Consider the following 21,655-nt stretch of genomic DNA (forward strand, 5'->3'; position numbering starts at 1 on the left):
TGGGGACTCATTTTACTGACCTCGGAAGGATGGAAGGCTGAGTCAACCTTGAGCCAGCTACCTGAACCCAGCTTCTGCCGGGATTGAACTCAGGTTGTGAGCAGAGAGCTTGGACTGCAGTACTGCAGCGTTACCACTCTGCATCACAAGGTTCTTGTAAATGCGATACAACATTATGAAGTGCAAAAATCCACATGGGATTTTTACATATTAAGCTCGTTCCGAAGTGTCTTCCTCAGTGGACCGTCAGGGACAAAGGCATCACTTAAATGCCCATCAAAACCCACTGCATCTCAATTACTGATATCACTGCTGTGTCATGGGGTCTGATCTGCTCCTGACTAATCTGAATTTTTTGATGAACTTTAGTGCCCTTCAAAGAAACAAATCCATTTGCTTTGGATTAAATAGGGAATAGATTTGGGCATATCTTGAGATATGATTGAGAGTCAGCATGTGTCATGAGCCATCCAGGGCTCAGCACTAGTGAGGACTCCTCAGGAGAAGAGGAGCTCCATGTAGCCAGCCTTGAGTTAACAGAAGATGACCAACAGGAAGATGCGTTGCAGGCTTGTCAGCTAATAGCTAGTGCAGAGCCACTGACACCCTACAGCCATGATCCAGCAGGTTATCCTCAGTTGGCCATTTCCAGCCCACCAGTATCACCTATACCACCAGGGGTGTCAAACATGCGGCCCAGGGGCCAAATCAGCCCCCCAGAGGGCTTCTATCAGGCCCCTGAGCAACTGGCTGTCATCTGCTTCCTTCTCCCTCTCTCTTGCTTCCTTCTGCATCAGTTTGCTTTGCCAGGCTTCCTCAATTGCACAGGTGTTACAGAGCAAAACCTCTATTTTTTTCCCATTCAGAGCAAGAGGTGTCAGTTATCAGAGACTGTTAAATAAACAAAATATTTCAAGAATGCTAATCTTTTAAGCATTTTTAAAGTTTTTAAAAAAATGTGTTTGTGTCTTTTGTAAAGTTGATATCTCCTCTACCTGGCATTACATTTTGTGACACGCATGGCCTGGCCCAACAAGTCTCATTTATGTCAGATCTGGCCCTCATAAGAAGTGAGTTTGACACCCCTGACCTATACCCTTAGAGAACAGCAAACAAAGGCTGAGAACAGAGTTACAGATAAGACAGCAAAGTGCATACCTGCTGGCCCAACACCATAAGAACATAAGAGAAGCCATGTTGGATCAGGCCAATGCTCATCCAGACCAACACTCTCTGTCACAAAGTGGCAAAAAAAAAGAAAGAAAGAAAGAAAAACCATCTAGTGCCATCTAGAGGTCCACCAGTGGGGCTAGAAGCCCTTCCACTGTGCCCCTCCCAAGCACTAGAATACAGAGCATCACTGCCCCAGAAAGAGAGTTCCAACGATAAGCTGTGGCTAATAGCCACTGATGGACCCCTGCTCCATATGCTTATCCATTCCCCTCTTGAAACTGTCTGTGCTTGTAGCCACCACCACCTCCTGTGGCAGTGAATTCCACATGTTAATCACCCTTTGGGTGAAGAAGTACTTCCTTTTATCAGTTCTAACCCGACTGCTCAGCAATTTCATTGAATGCCCATGAGTTCTTGTATTGTGAGAAAGGGAGAAAAGTACTTCTTTCTCTACCTTCTCGATCCCATGCATAATCTTGTAAACCTCTATCATGTCACCCCGTAGTCGACGTTTCTCCAAGCTAAAGAGCCCCAAGCGTTTTAACCTTTCTTCATAGGGAAAGTGTTCCAAACCTTTAATCATTCTAGTTGCTCTTTTCTGCACTTTTTCCAACGCTATGATATCCTTTTTGAGGTGTGGTGACCAGAATTGCACACAGTATTCGAAATGAGACCACACCATCGATTTATACAGGGGCATTATGATGCTGGCTGATTTGTTTTCAATTCTCTTCCTAATAATTCCCAGCATGGCGTTGGCCTTTTTTATTGGAATCGTACACTGTCTTGACATTTTCAATGAGTTATCTACCATGACCCCAAGATCTCTCTCTTGGTCAGTCTCTGCTAGTTCACACCCCATCAACTTGTATTTATAGCTAGGATTTTTGGCCCCGATATGCATTACTTTGCACTTAGCAACATTGAACCTCATCTGCCACGTTGACGCCCACTCACCCAGCCTCAACAGGTCCCTTTGGAGTGCCTCACAATCCTCTCTGGTTCTCACCACCCTGAACAATTTAGTGTCATCTGCAAACTTAGCCACTTCACTGCTCACTCCCAACTCTAAATCATTAATGAACAAGTTAAAGAGCATGGGGCCCAGTACTGAGCCCTATGGCACCCCACTGCTTACCATCTTCCACTGCGAAAATTGCCCATTTATACTCACTCTCCGTTTCCTATTAATTAGCCAGTTTTTGATCCACAAGAGAACTTGTCCTTTTACTTCATGTCTCTTGAGCTTACTGAGGAGCCTTTGATGAGGAACTTTAGCAAAAGATTTCTGGAAGTCAAGGTAAACAACATCTATTGGGTCCCCTGTGTCCACTCCAGCTGCTTGCTGATAATGAAGATGAGTAGTTGCAGGATTTCTTTTAAGTAACTGGATGTAAGCATGACCCTTAGGAGAGGGGCTATGAAACCAGTTAAGAGAATCCATTAGGCATGGATGCAATGTGTGCGATAGATGCTAAACCACTGACTCTGCCTTACTTAACTTCTGGACCTCTCACTTTGGACTGAATGACTCTGCTTTGCCTGACTTTTGGCACCAGATACTTGGAGCCTGCAAGCCAATACAGGATGGTGTAGTGGTTGAATTGTTATAGTAGGATCTGAACAACCCAGCTTCGAATCCCGACTATGCCATGGAAGCTTGCTGGGTAACTTTGGGCCAGTCACACACTCTAGACCTAACCCTCACAGGGGTTTTGTGACAATAAATGGAGGAGAGGAGAATGATGTAAGCCATTTTGGTCCCCCATTTTGGAGAAAGGTGGTATATAAATAAAGTGAATAATTCCTGTTCATTGCTAATTCAGTTTTCACAACAGTGTATTTATGAAGGTCACTATTATTTTGTGATATGCATTTCAAGTAAGCAGAGGTGTAAAGACAGTAATATCTTGATATTGCAGTAGTGATGATAGATGTTTAAGTAGTTCTAGATCAGGGGTGTCAAACATTCAGTCCAGGGGCCTGATGGGCTCCTAACAGGCCCCCGAGCAACTGTCTGTCATCTGCTTCCTTCTCCCTCTCTCCAGCTTCCTTCTGCATCACAGCTTTCTTTGCCAGGCTTGCTCAATTGCACAGGAGCTACAGAGCAAAACCTCTAGTTTCTCAATTGGCTGAGGCTCCTCCCTTGGGGAGGAAGGGGGGGAGGCAGAGTTTGCTTTGGCAGGCTCCTTCGATTGCATAACAGCTACTGAGCCAAGTTCTCTTCCTTCTATTGGCTGAGGCTCCTCCCCCTCCTGGTCTCCTGGGGAAGGAAGGAAAGAGCCAGAGCTTCCTTTGCCCAGTTCCGTGGATCCCATGGGAGAGATACAAAGAAAGCACCTTTAAGATCAATGAGTGCTAATGCTTTAAGCAAGTTTTATTTGAAGTTTTTTTAAAAAAAAATTTTTTTTAATTCTGTTTGTCTGTGTCCTTTATAAAATTTATATCTCTGCTACCTAATCTTCAATAGGTACACACTTGGCCTGGCACAACAGGGTCTCATTTATGAGATCCGGCCCTCATAACAAATCAGTTCGACACCCTTGTATACAGCTTGCCAAAGACCACTGGATACAGGGAGGCATTTACATACAGTTCTTCAGATTCTGTTAGGGGACAACAAAATCTGTATTTATTATTCTGCTTGCATGAAACCTGAGCAATAATTATTAAAGGCAAATAGCATAGCTTGATTAAAAAGAGGCTTAGATTTGATGTAGTTGAAGGAATATTTGCTTGTAATGGCATCATTGGAACATTTTCTGTTGTTTAGCTGACTTGAAGAATTTACAGGTTGGGTGCAGAAAATTGAAAACTTTCAAGAACATTAATTTTTTTTAAAATGGGAATAGCAGTGAGAAGCAGCATGACAGAGAATTAATGGCTGAATCCTGGAGAAGACACACATTAGGCAAAGAAGGAAATGGATGTTTGTCATTTGCTAGATGTCATCAGAATCAATTATTTGTCTTATATGGCTTAGCCACATGGTGTTGCATCACAGACAAACTAGAATTTTTACTTCTTGTTATCTAAGTTCCTATAATGTTTAAAGAGAAAAGAGTTTGATTTTTCAGTACTGATGATTTTTTAAAACCCATTGATTAGCGAATATGCAGGAAGAAGAAGAAGTTGGGTTAGCATTGGACCGCAGCATTCACTCAACCACATCATGTCTAGTGATCACTGCCCTTGACCAACAGAAAGGAGAAATGAGGGGATAGAATTGTGAGCCCTGATTAATTATTGGTTATAATAGTCAAGAAGGTTTCTAGTTCTACGTAACTAGCATTTGTCTTCTGGAAGATTGTTTTTTCTAAGCAATAGACTGGATTAAAAATGTGAAGGTGCCAATATCACCTGGTTACCTAGACTATTAGTCCATCACAGTCAGTATTGTCTACTCAGACTGGCAGTGACTCTCCAGCATCTCAGGTGGACAGCTGCCACGTCACTTACCACCTGATGCTCTACCACGGAGCCATACTCCCAGCATTAAAGATTTGCTTTGCTGCAATAACTCTCAAAGGCTTATGAGGCAGTGTGAAAAGTGTCCTGTGCTAGGCAGGTAGATTATCCGTAAAATTCTAGAACAAAGTAGGAGTTAAGTAGCACCTTAAAGACCAACCAAGTCTTATTCAGAATGTAAACTGTCGTATGCATGCATACTTCTTCAGACGAGGGGATTATGGTACAATAGGCTGAAATACATGTAGCTGGTGGGTTAAGAGTGTAAACTGATACGAAGCTAGGATCAAATGTCAAAACAGTGTAATAAATTGGAAGACAATTTGGTCTAGATAGCATTTTCTTACACTATTTTGCCATTTGCTTCTAACTTTGTAGCAGTTTACACTCTTAACCCACCAGCTCACTGTACCCCATCCCCTCGTCTGAAGAAGTATGCATGCATACGAAGGCTTACATTCTATATCAACTGGATGTTTGTGTGTTTCTGGCAATAACCTGGGCCACAATGTTTCAGTGCCCTTCACTGAGGGCACTGCAACTCTCTCTCTCCCACTGTAGCCCCTCGCTTCAGTCCCCACATAGTTTGTGAGGTCACCTTTCCCCTCAGGAGGAGCATTTTGGGGAGCTCAGTGGATCTGAAGAGGCAGAAAATTTCCATTGCATTAGCAGAACTCCACTGATGGTTCGTTGTATCTAATTCAGGTTAATGAGTTATTAGACTGGTTTCAAACTGGCTTGAGGTGGATCTCCCTCTTGTGGAATGTCTTGAGGGTAGCCATCTTAAATTGGAGATCCACCTGCCATTTTACCATTCTTGCTCAGTGTGCAGTTGTGGCTGGATGAGTCCAGTTTTTTTGCTTGAAGCCAATTTAGACTATAACCCAGAGAAGATGCAGATCTAGAAGTCTTTATAGATGCATACACACACCCCAAGTTTCAAAAAGATTGGACCAGGGGGTCCAATTCTATGAGCCCCCAAAGAAGGTGCCCCTATTCTTCATTATTTCCTATGGAAGGAAGACATTTCAAAAGGTGTGCAGTCCCTTTAAATGTGATGGCCAGAACTCCTGTTGGTGTTCAATTATGCTTGTCACAACCTTGCTCTTGGCTCCACCCCCAATATCTCCTGGCTCCACCTCCAGAGTCTCCTGGCCCCACCCCCAAAGTCTCCAGATATTTTTTTGACTTGGACTTGGCAACCCTAATTAAAATGTATCTTTTCATCCAAGCTTTAATTAAGAAGAGTAAGGTTTCTCAACTTTAAGGAGTCTCCAAGTGGCTTACAATTGCCTTGCCTTCCTTTCCCCTCAACAGGCATTTTTTGATATTTAGTTGATTTTAATTTATCTGGCCTATCAGTGGGAGCCATTGGCTCAAAGCTGTTGGGCTACAAGAATGGATTAATTAAAGAAAGAATGTGTTCCCTCCAAACAAGATGCCGGTTCTAGTCATACATGTTTACTTCACATGGTAGTGTTCCAAGATTTTAAGAAAGATCGTCATTGATCTTCCATTGTTTCCTCACACTTATGTTGGCCTTCCAAATAATCTTAAAATATGTTATTTTAGTTAAAAGGCATTCTATTCCAAATTTTACATTGTCAGTGAAATAGATTATTTTATTCTCAGTACTTTGCAATGAAAATTCTGGCTAGAGTTATCACAGTAATTACGAAATGCAATTTTTTAAAACTGTTTTTAAATAGCTGGTCCCATATTTTTCCTTAACCTAGTGAATCCCCATTCTCCTGTTCCTTTAAACCACTGTAACATAGCTATTAAAATTGCTGAAGGATAATACTGGATAAAATTAAGGAATACCAAACCATTTCATTGTATACTCTGCCACATTATAGAAGCTGTATTTTGTGGTGCTTTATCATTTAAGATGGATTTATTACCAACCCCCGCAGTTTCCTGTAAAAGTTCCTAGGGATAACAAGAAGTATGTTTATGAAAATAAATAATATTCTCAGAAGGATATTCATTTTAATCATGGCTGTCCTACCAAACTGAGGAAGTTTCAATGGAGCTTAATACCTCCAATCTAAATTCTGTTTGTTTCATCAAAGGACTTAAATTATATGCTACCTTCTAACTGCAGAATCGGAGGCTAAATATTATGTCTCCTCCGTTTCCCGCTTTGAACAGCCTGTATATTTTGATTCCTTTGTTCAGTTAATAATATTCAACCTTTCAAGGCTTAAGCAGGGCGGGCTCTGCCACTAGGCAAATTAGGTATTTGCCTAGGGCACCGGGCTGGGGGGGGGTGCAAATTGGGCGCTTTCTCCCTTCCAGTGCCCTAGGCAAATGCCCCAGTTGCATAGCAGCCAGCTAGCTTCACTTCACCTCCCTATTGGAAGGGAGGAAAAGCCAAGCCAGCAAGCCGGTGCAGAACTGCTGACTTTGCTCCTTCTCCCTTCCAATCGTGCACCTTCACATCCCTTCTTGGGTGCCCTCCTGCCCTACTTCACTGTGTGGGCGGTGGGGTGCAGCACTGTGGGGCACCGCCATGGAGGAGGGCAGGGGGGAAGGGGGCAGGCCTCTTTAGGACACTGTGCACCCTAAGGCTGACCCTGGGCTTAGGACTCATCTTTAGCATCAAAACTATAATAGCACGGGCCTTACCAAACTGCAAGCATTTGACAGGAAGTCCTGTTATATCAGAGTGACATGGCTGGAGGAGGAGGATCTATAGCATCATTAGCTGGGGAGTGCAACTCTGTGCTGAAAGTCATTGGTGGACTGAGTGATTGAAAAGAATCCTCTCCACCACCAAGTAACCTTGCTTCATTGCTTCTGAGCATACTTTAAAAGCAGTAGGAGGTGTGGTGCCCTTGCTGACTACATATGTACACTAAAAAGCAACCAAAATAATGGCAGTTGTCGGAGGGCTTGCAACATGACCCATCTGAGGGTCTCGTTAGGGTTGCCAATATCCAGGTGGGGTCTGGAGATCTCTCAGAGGTGCAAGTGATTTCCAGATGACAGAGATCCACTCCCCTAGAAAAAATGGCTGCTTTGAAGGGTCTCTTGAGGATCCTTCTCAGCCATTCTCTTCTCTGCCCTTGGATCCAGATGGCTTCTATCTCCCCGTTTTCTACCTCAGAAAACTCTTTCCTCTAGGCTTCCCAACCCTCCCGCTCTGGCGGGGGGTCCAGGATTTCCACCCTCTTCCCCCGCCCCACCCAAAAATGGAAGCGGGGGGGGAAGGGGGGGAAACGGCGCCAAGGAGCTCGCTCGGCTTCTGGAGGCGGCGGCGAAGGGCTTCTGGAGGCGGCCACCGAGATTGCGCGCCAGGTGGTGAGTGCCAGGCAGGAGGGCGCGCACGGGACCGGGGTGGGCCTCCCTTGGGTGGCTGAGCTCGGCCATCTCACCTCCTTCCTCGTCTACCTCGCCAAGGCTGCCGGAGCCGGGGCAGCCTGGCGTGCGTCTGCCGGCTTTCCAGCGGGCGAGCAAGGAGGAGGCGGCTGGGATGTGCGGGGATGAGGCTGGGTGGGCGCCCACACGGCTGCTCGGAGGCACGGGGCCTCGCCTTTCAGAGCTGGGAGGAGGAGGGGGGGGGATGGGACAGCCTCTGGGTTCCCTGCGAGGACCCCGCGAGGACCTAGCTGTCCTGGATGAATGCCCATGTCCTCAACCCACACTTCCTAGGTCACACTGTGACAGTTCCCCCCTCCCCGTTCTTAGGACATGGCTGAGAAGTGTTTCAATAACACTTCCTTTGAAAAATAATCCATCCCACTCTGTTTTTTTGGAAAACTGGGCTGTCGACAGAACAGGAAGAAGTTAATTACTGTCCAGGGGGGTGTGGGTGTGAGTTCCCAAAAGTTTGAAAAAAATGTTTAATTTTTCATGAAAGAGAAAAGGGCTCTGATCTCTGTTGGAATCCCTCCCTGTTTACACAGAGGTTTCTATTAGCAGAGTCAACAGCGAGACTCCTGATAGCTTCGTCTCTGGGGGAGCTGTTTTTTGAGGTAGAGGCACCAAAATTTTAATATAGTATCTAGTGCCTCTCCTCAAAGTACCCCCCAAGTTTCAAAACGATTGGAGCAGGGGGTCCAATTCTATGAGCCCCAAAAGAAGGTGCCCCTATCCTTCATTATTTCCTATGGAAGGAAAACATTTTAAAAGGTGTGCTGTCCCTTTAAATGTGATGGCCAGAACTCCCTTGGAGTTCAATTCTGCTTGTCACACCCTTGTTCCTGGCTCCGCCCCCAATGTCTCCTGGCTCCGCCCCCAAAGTCCCCAGATATTTCTTGAATTGGACTTGGCAACCCTACTTTCCTCAGAACTCTTCCTCTCCCCCGGACTCTCTTTTTCCCTCAGGACTGTCCTTTGGCTCCCCCTCAGGAACAAAATGTCATCCCCTCCAAACTCCAATAGAGGACCAAATGCACAGTTGGCTATATTGCTCTTTCTTGTCTATTTTGAAAAGTAAGGGAGCCACTCATGAGTCCCTCAGACTGCTCAGTTGATTACCGCCAAGCCAACAGAACTGTCAAGGACTCCATATCCGTACGAATTGCTGGTGCCAAAGTTATTATGGATTCTGAAAGGGCTGGGTTTTTTCCTTCAGGTGAATGTCTGGAGAATATGGTTGTCTGCCTCACCAGTGCAGAAATTGGCCAACCTTGCTCTTTGCCGAGTATTTTTGGCAGAGACCCAAGATATTAATGTAGCTGTCATTAGACCCTGAAAGGCTGAGCGTTCAGAATCCGTTGTTGGGGAAAACATCACATTTACTTTCCAGCTTAAAGAGCCTTAATTAAGATGACATTCCACGTTCTGTGATTATCCAAATTGTTGCCCGAGTTACCCTTGATGATATTTTCCCACCTGTCACTAAACTCTGAAATATGCCTGATACCCTGAGCTTGTAAGTGCTGATTTATTAATTGCCAGCCATATGGAAATGTGTCAGCGTAATATCTCCTTTATTATTGACTACTTTGTGCAAAGTGGAACGCCTGCAGGTAGAAAGTTTGCATGAAACATTCTGGTACAAGGTGATGCCTTGAATACTTGAGTGCATATCAGGCCTGACCAAATACCTGTTTTCAGTGCAGTTTCCTTTTTCTTTGTCTTTCCAGTCTAACATTGTGAAACTGACTAAGCCGGTAGCACTGTGGACCCAACTGGATGTGTGCAAGTGGCTGAAGAAACATTGCCCAAATCAGTATCAAATCTACAGTGAGTCATTCAAACAGCATGACATAACTGGTAAAGTATGCAATATCAGACATATTTATTGCTTTAGAATTTGTGTGTTTAATCCCTTCCCCTTGTAGTTTTGTATCAGCGGACAAGTTTGATAAAATGCATCTTGAATTATTTGTCAGGCTTCGAGCAGTGAGAGATTAGGAAGGCAGAAAGAGCAAATGCAGCAAATGTTATGTGAAGGGCTGGTTCTTGGGAAGTGTACAGCAAGAGTGTGTTATTGCAGTTAAAGACTTGTGGTTTTAATTGCTTTGTTGTTTTTAATAATGCAGGCCCACTTTCAGAATCTGGCTGAAAGGAAGGGTATAGATAAATGAAATCAGGGAATTCTGATCTAGTGGGACTGTGGCTCTGAGAAATCAAGAAGTTGGTGGTAAAGCACAATTGCAGAATGTCCCAAGTTCATTCTCTTAGCATCTTTAGTTAAAATGGTTGGCCACTGTTTGAGACAGGATGCTGGACTAGATGGATTGCTGGTCTAATCCAGTGTGGCTGAAATTTCATCATAAAGACTCTAGGAGCTTCTGATTGTGCAGACTAACGAATGCAAAACTGAACATCCCAACAGAGATCCCATGCAACTATGTAACTGTGGACTTAAATAAAGTTCTGCACGTGTGTTGTTAGTGCTGAATGCAGATTTTAAATGGTTGGGTGTTGGCTGGTCCCCAAGAGTATCTTGAGCCAAGCGAGAGAATCCATGCTAACATGCGCCAGAAAGTTTGAGAAGAGGGGCAGTCTGGTTTTGTGTGGAATGTGTGGGAAGTGCAGAAGCAGCAGAGGACTGTCTCATACGGCTTCTGATTGATAGGGGGCAGGATAGAAGTAACAGGTCACTTGGGGATGGTCACTGCACCTGCATGGTCACTGCATCTGCATGGCATGCAGAAGGTCCCCCCAGGTGTGTGTATATAAACTCAAGATGCCAGGGATTGAACTGTGAATGTTGTGTGTGCCAAGCAAATACTCTACCACTAAACTGTAGCCTCTTCCTATAATATGAATCTCTGGAAGCCACGTCAAAGAATTAACTAATATGGTCATCCAAATACTCCCAGTTTAGAGATAACCCAGCAGCTCCTGATTGGGCAGCTACATTATTGACAGTTGCCAGAGGAGGGTGACGAAGATGGTGAGGGGTCTGGAGACCATGTCCTATGAAGAAAGGTTGAAGGAGCTGGGGATGTTTAGCCTGGAGAGAAGGCGGCTGAGAGGTGATATGATCACCATCTTCAAGTACTTGAAGGGCTGTCATATAGAGGATGGTGTGGAATTGTTTTCTGTGACCCCAGAAGGTAGGACCAGAACCAACGGGTTGAAATTAAATCAAAAGAGTTACTGGCTCAACATTATGAAGAACTTCCTGACAGTTAGAGCAGTTCCTGAGTGGAACAGGCTTCCTTAGGAGGTGGTGGGCTCATCTTCCTTGGAGGTTTTTAAACAGAGGCTAGATGTAGATAAAAGATGTAGACAAAAAGTAGAGACATCACCCTGCCAACAAAAGTCTGTATAGTCAAAACGATGGTATTCCCAGTAGTAATGTATGGCTGTGAAAGCTGGACCATAAGGCCGAGCGCAGAAGAATAGATGCTTTTGATATGTGGTGCTGGAGAAGAATCTTGAGAGTCCCTTGGACTGCAAGAAGATCAAATCAGTCAGTCCTAAGGAAAATCAACCCAGTCTGTTCCCTGGAAGGTCAGATGCTGCAGCTGAAGCTCAAATACTTTGGCCACCAAATGAGAAGGGAGCACTCTCTGGAGAAGACCCTGATGCTGGGAAAGACAGAAGGCAAAGGAAGAGGACAGCAAAAGATAAGATGGCTGGACAGTGTTACTAATGTGACAAACATGAATTTGAGTAGACTTCGGAGGATGGTGGAAGACAGGAGGGCCTGGCATGACTTTGTCCATGGGGTTGCAAAGAGTCAGACTCGACTGCGACTGAACAGCAAAAAAAGATGGCTAGAGGCTAGATGGCCAGGACTAGATGGCCTTCAAGGTTCATTCCAATTCTGTGATTCTATGATATACACTACCATTTCTGTAGAGTGTGAACAACAACTGGCACCTGGCTTTAAAGCAACAACAGGCACCCTTTAAAAACATTTCTAGGATCCTGGTTTAACCAGGCAGCATGTTGAATTGCAGTGTACAAATTGCAGATCAAATGCCCACATGTGGAACTTCGGTATCAACCTGTCTTCTTCTTGGAGGCCAGACAGTTCACATATTCATCAGCAAGCCATCATCTGTAAAGTATATATTGACGAACAATTCCAATTTTATTAACAGAAAAAGAAACAAAGGTTGCTTTTGCTGACCTTTCCCAACAGTGATGCTCTAGAGACTTGTAATAATTTTCAGTTCCTCAAGGGGGAGCTTGCACACAAATTTAGCAAGCCAGTTTTTAAAACGTGTGTGTGTGTGTGAGAATGTGTGCCTGTGTTGTGCTGTTTGTTCGGGTCACTCTGTAATGAAATCCTGCCTTAGAGAATGAATTGCAATTATTCAGAGAGCTATAATTTAATACTGGAGATGCGTTTTATCCCCATACCTGTCAAAATGTTTGAGTTCCAAGAGACAAGGGCTTGTTGCTCTGACCATTGTAGCTACATTTGCTTAGATTCTAGTCACTCCTCTTCCTTTTCTCTCTCCCCTGCCTCTTTTTGTTTTAAACTGCTAAAAGCATTATTTTCTGGTCTGAAGTTTCCCAGGGTGGCAAAACTAGCTTCTTTCACAGCTTTTGTGTGTGTGTGAGAGAGAGAAGGTTGGGAGGGGGGAGCTTTCCCTTATTAAACAAAATTCCTTAGGAAATAGAAGCCTCCTCACACCATTCATTAGGACCAACTTAAAATGACGCAGATCAGTGTGCAGGCTTTTCAGTTCACCAGAATTTCTCATCGGGAGAATATTTAAGAGAGGAAGGGAAGGTGGATGGCTGGGAGAAGAAAAAAGATGTCTCAGACAAGGGGTGTCCAAACTGCAGCTCAGAAGCTACCTGTGGCTCTTTCACATATATTGTGTGACTCTCAGAGCCCCCACCGCCCTGTCAGCTGGCTTGGAGAAGGCATTTGTCTCTTTAAATCACTTCTCCACGCCAAGCCAGCCAGCAGCTAGAAGAATGCATTTAAAGTTGCTTTCTTTCCATCTCTCCCTCCCTCCCTCCCTCCCTCCCTCCCTCCCTCCCTCCCTCCCTTCCTTCCTTCCTTCCTTCCTTCCTTCCTTCCTTCCTTCCTTCCTTCCTTCCTTGTCTTGTGTCTCTCAGTCATCTGATGTTTTTTCTATGTGACTCTTACATTAAACAAGTTTGGCCACCCCATCTCAGACTGTGACCTTAAGGCCTTATCTTGTCAGCATCCTCTATATGCAGATTTTAGATGGTGCTGGTGTCAGGTTACAACCTTGACTTTCTTTGAAGAGGAGGCAAAAAAGAAAGAAAGAAGAGGAAGCAGGTAATGTGATTGACTGCTGATTTTTGTATTTTTGATGGGAAAAGATGTGAACCCACAGACCAAGCAGCCATATATTTCAGTAAGATTTTGGCCTCCATAAAGGAAATCTGAAACTACCGTGGAAATGGCCACACTTTTGTTGTTGAAGAAACAGAAGGGAAGAGCAAGGCAGTTGTAACTATAAATGCATGCCTCCTTTCTGTACTAGGGTTTCATTGCATTTTGCTTTTATGTTTGTTTATTTATGTCCTGCTTTTCTCCCAAATGGGGACCCAAAACACCATTCTCCCCTCCTTCATTTTCTCACAACAGTAATACTGTGAAGTAGACTAGGATGATAGACTATGACTGCCCAGGCTTACCCAGTGAGCTTTCCTGTTAGAAGTGGGGATTTGAACCCGGGGCACCCAGGATCCTGGTCTTGGCACCACGCCAGCTCCAGTTGCTTGCTGAGTAATAGGAAGCAGAGAGTGAGTATAAATGGGCAGTCTTCGCAGTGGAGGACGGTAAGCAGTGGGGTGCCGCAGGGCTCGGTACTGGGTCCCATCCTCTTTAACTTGTTCATAAATGATTTAGAGTTGGGAGTGAGCAGTGAAGTGGCCAAATTTGCGGATGACACTAAATTGTTCAGGGTGGTGAGAACCAGAGAGGATTGTGAGGAACTCCAAAGGGATCTGTTGAGGCTGGGTGAGTGGGCGTCAACGTGGCAGATGCGGTTCAATGTGGCCAAGTGCAAAGTAATGCAAATTGGGGCCAAGAATCCCAGCTACAAATACAAGTTGATGGGGTGTGAACTGGCAGAGACAGACCAAGAGAGAGATCTTGGGGTCATGGTAGATAATTCACTGAAAATGTCAAGACAGTGTGCGTTTGCAATAAAAAAGGCCAACGTCATGCTGGGAATTATTAGGAAGGGAATTGAAAACAAATCAGCCAGTATCATAATGCCTCTGTATAAATCGATGGTGCGGTCTCATTTGGAGTACTGTGTGCAGTTCTGGTCGCCGCACCTCAAAAAGGATATTATAGCATTGAAGAAAGTTCAGAAAAGGGCAACTAAAATGATTAAAGGGCTGGAACACCTTCCCTATGAAGAAAGGTTGAAACGCTTAGGGCTCTTTAGCTTGGAGAAACGTCGACTGAGGGGTGACATGATAGAAGTTTACAAGATAATGCATGGGATGGAGAAAGTAGAGAAAGAAGTACTTTTCTCCCTTTCTCACAATACAAGAACTCGTGGGCATTCGATGAAATTGCTGAGCAGACAGGTTAAAACGGATAAAAGGAAGTACTTTTTCACCCAAAGGGTGATTAACATGTGGAATTCACTGCCACAGGAGGTGGTGGCGTCCACAAGCATAGCCACCTTCAAGAAGGGGTTAGATAAAAATATGGAGCAGAGGTCCATCAGTGGCTATTAGCCACAGTGTGTGTGTGTGTGTATATATATATATATATATATATATTTGGCCGCTGTGTGACACAGAATGTTGGACTGGATGGGCCATTGGCCTGATCTAACATGGCTTCTCTTATGTTCTTATGTTCTTATCATGAGCTCACTTTAGTTCTTGGGCCAAGTGCAAGAGGACAGGATTTAGTCTGTGGGATGAAGGTTCCATACCCTGTTTTTAAAGTTTTGTTCCAATACCTAAAAAGCAAGGGAGGCATTTTGCTGACCATAACTAAAAATGCCTCTCCTTGGAGGAGCCGGATTCTTAAAATAGTTACTCAGGACAGCGTTCTTTGGAAAGTCCAAAGCAGCCCGGGTCCTAGTTTTAAATATTATTGCAGAATGTCTTTTCCTCTAGTATCGTATGCATGCAAAATAATTGTCCACTGGAGCGTAGCTGGAATTAACTTACTTTAGAACTTCGTGCCCTGACCTGGATGACCCTGGTTGGACTGGTCTTGTCAGATTTCAGAATGTAAAGAGGGTCTGCCCTGGTTAATCCTTAGATGGGAGACCACCAAGGAATTCTAGGGTCACTGAAAAGAGGCAAGCAATGGGAAACCATGTCACTTGTCCACTGTCTTGAAAACCCTATGAGGTCACCAGGGCTTTTTTTTTTTTTTGAGCAGGAATGCACAGGAACGCAGTTCTGGCAGGCTTGGCATCAGGGGGTGTGGCTTAATATGCAAATGAGTTCCTACTGGGCTTTTTCTACAAAGCAAGCCTTGGAGGTTGCCATAAGTTAGCTGCAACTTGTAGTCATTTTCCACCTCTGAGGCCCCAGATTACTGTGTCTTCTGTTCCCATTTCATAATGCATTCATATGTTTGAGAACCAACACAAGAGTTTCAGCACAAAGAAATAGTGTCCTTTTTATTTTCCTGCATATCTACAAAATTGCCAATAAAGACTGGCAAAAAAAAGAAAGAAGCCATATTGATTTTCTGCATCCACCCTCAGGATTGTAGAGGAAACCTGCCGATTAGAAAACGGGTGATCTTGAAACATACCCCCCTTTTGAGCTGTTTCAAACCTCACCCCTTCCCCGAAAGAATCAATGGCTGTTGGGGGTGGGGGGAAGAACTCAGCTCTCGGATATGATCACTGGATGTAACAAGATCAGCAAAAGGATTATGAGCAGGGCTTTTTTTGTAGCAGGAACTCCTTTGCATACTAGGCCATACCCCTCTGATGTAGCCAATCCTCCAAGAGCATACAGGGCCTATTGTAAGCTCCAAGAGGATTGGCTACATCTGGGGTGTGTGGCCTAATATGCAAAGGAGTTCTTGCTACAAAAAAAAAGCCCTGATTATGAGCATGTTGGCGGAGTTAAATTTGGAAGAACTCTCTTACCGTTTCAGTCATTTAACACCTTTCTAAGAACCTTTAAGATTTTAATGAAGTTATTTTAAGGTGGGTTTGTACACTTGGTGCAGGGTGCTGTTTGACAGTCACAAGGCTGGCTCTTGTTGAAACTTATTATTCAAACTCATCCTTGATGTTATCTTCTGATCTCCCCCTCCCCACTTTCTTATTGGAGTTTTAATGAAATCAAGGTTACTTCAATAGGAATTAAGCCATCAAGCACATAAGCCCAAAGCCTCACACATGGTAACTTAATGCTCATTTTGCTTGCAAAGGTTTAATTCTACAAGATCTGGTATTTGAAGTGGGGGATGAGACAAAAGAAGACAGGGGAGCCAATCTTTTCCTTCGACTTTATTTGGAAACGCTACTTAGCCGGTTTCTCAAGGAGCGTAACTACAGGTAGAGTCGCTCATATTCCACCCTGCCCCCCCGCCAAATAACCTGCCAGAGATGAGAATTTTGTTGGCAGAATTTAATTTCTCTTCAGCAGGCAATACAGGACCCAGCCTTTTGGAATTTGATCTGTTGCGAGATCAATAGCTATAGATGATTTGTGTCCTACAGGAGGCCCTGCTGGAGCCAGACAAATATGAACTCATTGCAACTGTGGCAAATTGATATGACAGAAAGTGTTAAGGGAGAGTCCACAGCAGAGCCAGTTAATTGGGGGCTGCACACTTGAACCAGGAGCTCAGCCCACAGATGGTGCAGGAATCTTTTTCCCACAACCCATCTTGGAATGAGAGTCCTACAAGCATTCCTGCCTCCTCTAGTTTATTTATTTACTGATTGACTTCATTTATCCCCTGTCTTTCTCCCTAAAGCAGCTACCAGTGTTCCTCCCTTCTCCATTCCATCCTCTCTGCCATGACTGGAAAAGGAAACCGATGGGGTGGCCAGCAGAATGCCTGGCTGGGCTTTGGATCAGGCGGGCACCTCTGCTGCTTCTTGCTCTGCCTCTCCCTACGTTTACACATGTCCCCTTCAGGCCTCCTGGCCCATTGTTGGCCTGTGTGCCCTTAGCTTCCCTTATTCAGTTGTGCTCCCACTATCCTGGCCTTTCCCTGAGGGCCAAACAAGACCATTGTGCACCCCCAAGCCTGCCTCAGAGACAAGGTGCCATTTTAGAACTTCTTGTCTTTTAACTTTTAAAATTGCTGGGGGGGGGGGCAATCCTGTTGGGGACCACAGGTCAGGGGGGTGAGGGGCTCCTGCTTCCCACTGTGCTGTTATCAAGAGCTGAATTTCAGTAGGCTTAGACTGGAGAAACTCTACGTACATACATATGAAGCTGCCTTATATATTTTGGGGGGTATTTTGTGGGGGGGGGGTGTCAGAGAGAGAGAGAGTCTGTATGCACCTGGAAGTCGTTTATTTTATTTTTATTTCATTTCATTTGTATCCCGCCATCTCCTGACAGGCTCAGGGCAGCTAACAACGGTTAAAACAACATAGCGTTAAAACAACGTAGTGTTAAAAATAGAATCACAATAAAATCATTAAAAACATTTCATACCGTTTCAGTTTCACTCCCTAGAATCCAAGACGGCGTGATTTTTTAGTTCTTATTTAGCACTACATATAATGATGTTGTTAGATGTTATTTGGCTGACTGATAATAATAATAATAAGCTTTTATTTATATCCCACCCTCCCCGCCGAGGCAGGCTCAGGGCGGCTCACAAGACATGGTGTGAACCATGATTACAATAAATACAATTCATGTAATAAAATGCAGTTAATAAAATACAGTTAAAAGACAGTTACGTAAATAATTTAAACTGAGCCCTGCTGGGGGCCTGGAGGGTATTCAGGGAGGCGGCTGAATAAAGCCTGCCCTGGCCTCCCGACTGCTGGTATTCCAAGGAGGTCTCCCATCCAAGTACTTGCCAGAGTCGACCCTGCTTAGCTTCTGAGATCTGACAAGATTGGGCTTGCCTTGGTTCGAGTCAAGTCAAGTTAGGCTTTATTGGCATAAAATATATAGATATATATATCAGAGCGAATTGGTTAAAAAAAAAAAGATAAAATGGAACTATTGCCTACATATACATCAGGAAAAGCATAAACTGTTTCTATGAGATCCTCTGGCGTGCCTTTAAAACAGAATAAAGAAACTTAGCCACTTTCTCAGTGACACTAGATGAAGTATCGTTCGAAAGACTATAGACCTTAAGCGCATCAGAACAATCAACCATGCTAGCTAAAAGAGAATGTAAATACTTGTGACGAAGTACAATAAAGGAGAATATGAGTAACTGACCCCACACATTTTTGCTTACAGAGACAGTATCTGACAGAGTAGGCCGTCTTGTTAAATCTGCCATATAGAATGGCAGAGGGCATGGCGTTGCATCCGGCAAGGAAAAAAGCTCTACGCTGCTGTGGCACCTGTAAGACGGATAGATATGAGGCCATTTCCCCAGGAGAGATCTCAAAACTCAGTGGGGAACACGTTTTCTTAGCCAGACTGTATAGGTCTTGGTGCTCAATATCTAGCAACCTGTTTTTAATTTTGTTGGACTGTGGTGGTGAAGGACAGCATAGACAATAGTTCTAGGGATAAACCCATTGCTTTTATTTTTCTCTCAATATGTGCTGACCAATTTGACAAATTAAATTCAGAGAGCATTTGAGAGATATAGCTCCCCGGTTCAGAATTGTAGAGCAAGCGTAGCCAGAATTTGAAGGTCATGAGCCATGCACTAGTGCCAAAGTTGCCATATATTGAATCAGATCCTTGGTCCCTCAAGGTCAGTATTGTCTACTCAGATTGGCAGCAGCTCTCCTGGGTCACCTCCTGAAGATCCTTTTCACCAGAGTTGCAGGGGACTGAACCAGTGAACCTGGGACCTTCTTTGTGCCAAGCAGATGCTCTACCAACTGAGCCACGGCCCTTCCTTCATTTATAGCATTGTACTGTTGCTTTTCCTGCTTGCCAAAAGGAGCTATTGACTTTCTCTCTGCTGCATTTCAGCACCACCACAACCACCACCACAAATGATGACAGGATGGGGTCAAATCCTCTACAAAATGCTGATTCCAACCAGGCTCCTCAGTTTTATTTATTTGCTCAGTTACTTCATGTATAGTCCACCTTTCTTTGTTGAGGCTCAAAGCAGATTACACCATTAAAAACACCACAGTGAAAACAATGTAAAACATACAGCCAACAGTGAATAAAACTGGGTTATAAGATCAGAGGCCAAAGCCCTAAAGCAGTATAATAAATACAATACAATGGTGTAATGTGTTCAAATAAGTAAGAAAGATGACTAGCAAAATTTGCAAATGAGGCACTAAAAAGATGGAATATTGGGTATATGCGAGGGACAAAGCAATGGCAGTTGTTTAAAAATTTTGCACAGCCTTCAAACACCTAAAGGCTTCCTGATTCATCTTGCCCAGGTAAAGGCAGGAGAGCCATTTTGTGTGTGTATTTGTGTGACAGTAGCCAGGATCCTGCTTATAGTCTCCATGGCCGTTTTCCCACTCACGTTTTACTGGCGCCACGACCATCCTGACGCCGGCGAATCTGCCTGGATTTCGCAACAGAAGCGCCGGCGCTCCCAGAAGCGCCGGCGCTTTCCGTCGCTAAGCCAGCGCAAACGTTTTCCTGCATCTTTGCGATTTCCGTTTGCGCTGGCTTAGCGACGGAAGTAGCCGGCGCTTCTGGGAGCGCCGGAGCTTCTGATGCGAAATCCAGGCAGATTCGCCGGCGTCAGGATGGTCGTGGCGCCAGTAAAACGTGAGTGGGAAAACGGCCCATGAGTGGAAGGATTTCTCTTTGTGGGAGTGTGATTTCTCCCCCCCTTGTAGCAAAACCAAATACCCCACCTAATGCTACTCTTAGGGAATAAGGGTCCTTCCCAGCAATAGCTTGCGAGGATCCAGTGCCTGCTGCCAGATGCAAGAATCAGTGATTGTTACTCCCTTGGTGCCCCTGTCTTCCTTGGGTGGAATTTTTAGGGGTTTTAGATCCTTATGAGCTACTTTTTGTTCCAGACAGAGGGAAACCAACAAACAGCTCAGTCAACTTCTCTTATCATACCATGTGGCAGATCTACCTTCTGGCTCAAGAAATTGTAGGAGGGGCAGCCATATGGAAAGATTCAACACATAGTAGCCAAGTTCTGACAAGTGAGAAATTGCTCCAGTTTGGTTCTGAGGAACTGCATAGCTCTCAGAAGCAGCTGTTTTGGGGCTAGCTCAGGGATTGTCCATATCTGATGGCCGTGACTTGGAAAGTCCTCTGAGGCATGATGGGAAACATAAATCCTCCCAGTTGAGCACCGTATAGCTGGCAGTTTTATGGGAAATTCTCTGCTTTGAGACTAGAAAATTGCATCTCCAAGGAATAAACAGAAAGACCTCAATTTTGTTTGGTTGCCAATGGTTTACTTCACTGAAAGGAAAGTTTTGAGTCCAGTGGCACCCTTAAGACCAATGAGGTTTATTTCTGGGTATAAGCTTTCATGTGCATGCACACTTCTTCAGATACTTATACCCACAATTAAACCTTGTTGGTCTTAAAGGTGCCACTGGACTCAAACTTTGTTATGTTGCTTCAGACCAACATGGCTGCCCATCTGAATGCATCTTCATTGAAAAGTACCTTTTTATTCATAGTTTTCGTCTTGATTCAGAAACCCATGACTTTGGCTCAGTGCTCAGGCAGAAAAGCATTTCTCTCATGAAAACTTCCAAGAAAGCAGGGATTAAGTTTTCATCTCTTAATGACCGCACTTCCCCTCTTCTGACACATGAAATCCCACAGGTAGCAAATGTTCAGGCACTTTAACTGATGTATTACTGACAACCACTAATCTGTTTGATACGGGAAGCCCAAGAAACAAAAAGCAGGTCCTGAAAAACTCCCAAGGAGAAAAGGAGGCATTCTTCACCTGTCAGTGGAAAGGAAGGGCAGTTTTCAAAGGGGAGGGAAAGAAATTTGGTGTGCTTTTAAATGGAAAAGGCAGAAGGCAGAAGCAGACAACAATCATTGGGAAAGGTGGAAAAATCATCAGCATAATTTCTGTAAATGCTATTAAGGGTTTTTTTTTAAAACTTTTATGCATTCAGTATTTTTTTCAACTTGGATGTATTTTGAGATAGGGCTTGTTTCAAATTGCCCTGTGTGCTACTATCCTACTTGTCCCAAGTACATTGAGTGAGTGTGGTGTAGCAGTCAGACTGTCCAACTAGGACAAAGAAGACCTTAGGGGACTCATTCCCACTCAGACATGAAGATGCCTTTGGCCTAGCTGATTTTATTATCCCCATCTATTTATTTGTTACATTTTTATCCCACGCTTCCTGTAAAAGATTTCAGGGTAGCGGACATTATTTCCTTTCCTCCATTTAATTTCATCTCTGCACACCACACCCTCATTACAAATCAGGCTCACACTTGCCTAGGAAGTGTTGAACATCAACACATGCCTCTTGTCCCAACCTGGATTTGGCCCTCTGGGAAAATATAACATGTAGTTTGGCTCTTAAGGGAGCAGTGATTCAGG

The 21,655-nt window shown here is 44.3% G+C and overlaps 1 protein-coding gene across 5 annotated transcripts in view; it reads left to right on the top strand.

The window, feature by feature from the left end:
- Positions 1–21,655, top strand: part of SAMD12 (sterile alpha motif domain containing 12) — a 309,305-nt gene that overhangs the window by 77,998 nt on the left and 209,652 nt on the right. For 3 of the 5 annotated variants that reach the window (XM_060243285.1, XM_060243283.1, XM_060243286.1), the window contains exon 3: positions 9,738–9,867. In XM_060243285.1, the coding sequence (XP_060099268.1) occupies positions 9,738–9,867 (130 nt within the window). The remainder of the gene's footprint in view (positions 1–9,737; positions 9,868–21,655) is intronic. The other 2 variants (XM_060243287.1, XM_060243284.1) reach the window with 1 other exon arrangement.

This window comes from Heteronotia binoei, chromosome 7 (genome assembly GCF_032191835.1).
Source record: "Heteronotia binoei isolate CCM8104 ecotype False Entrance Well chromosome 7, APGP_CSIRO_Hbin_v1, whole genome shotgun sequence".
Taxonomy (NCBI): domain Eukaryota; kingdom Metazoa; phylum Chordata; class Lepidosauria; order Squamata; family Gekkonidae; genus Heteronotia; species Heteronotia binoei.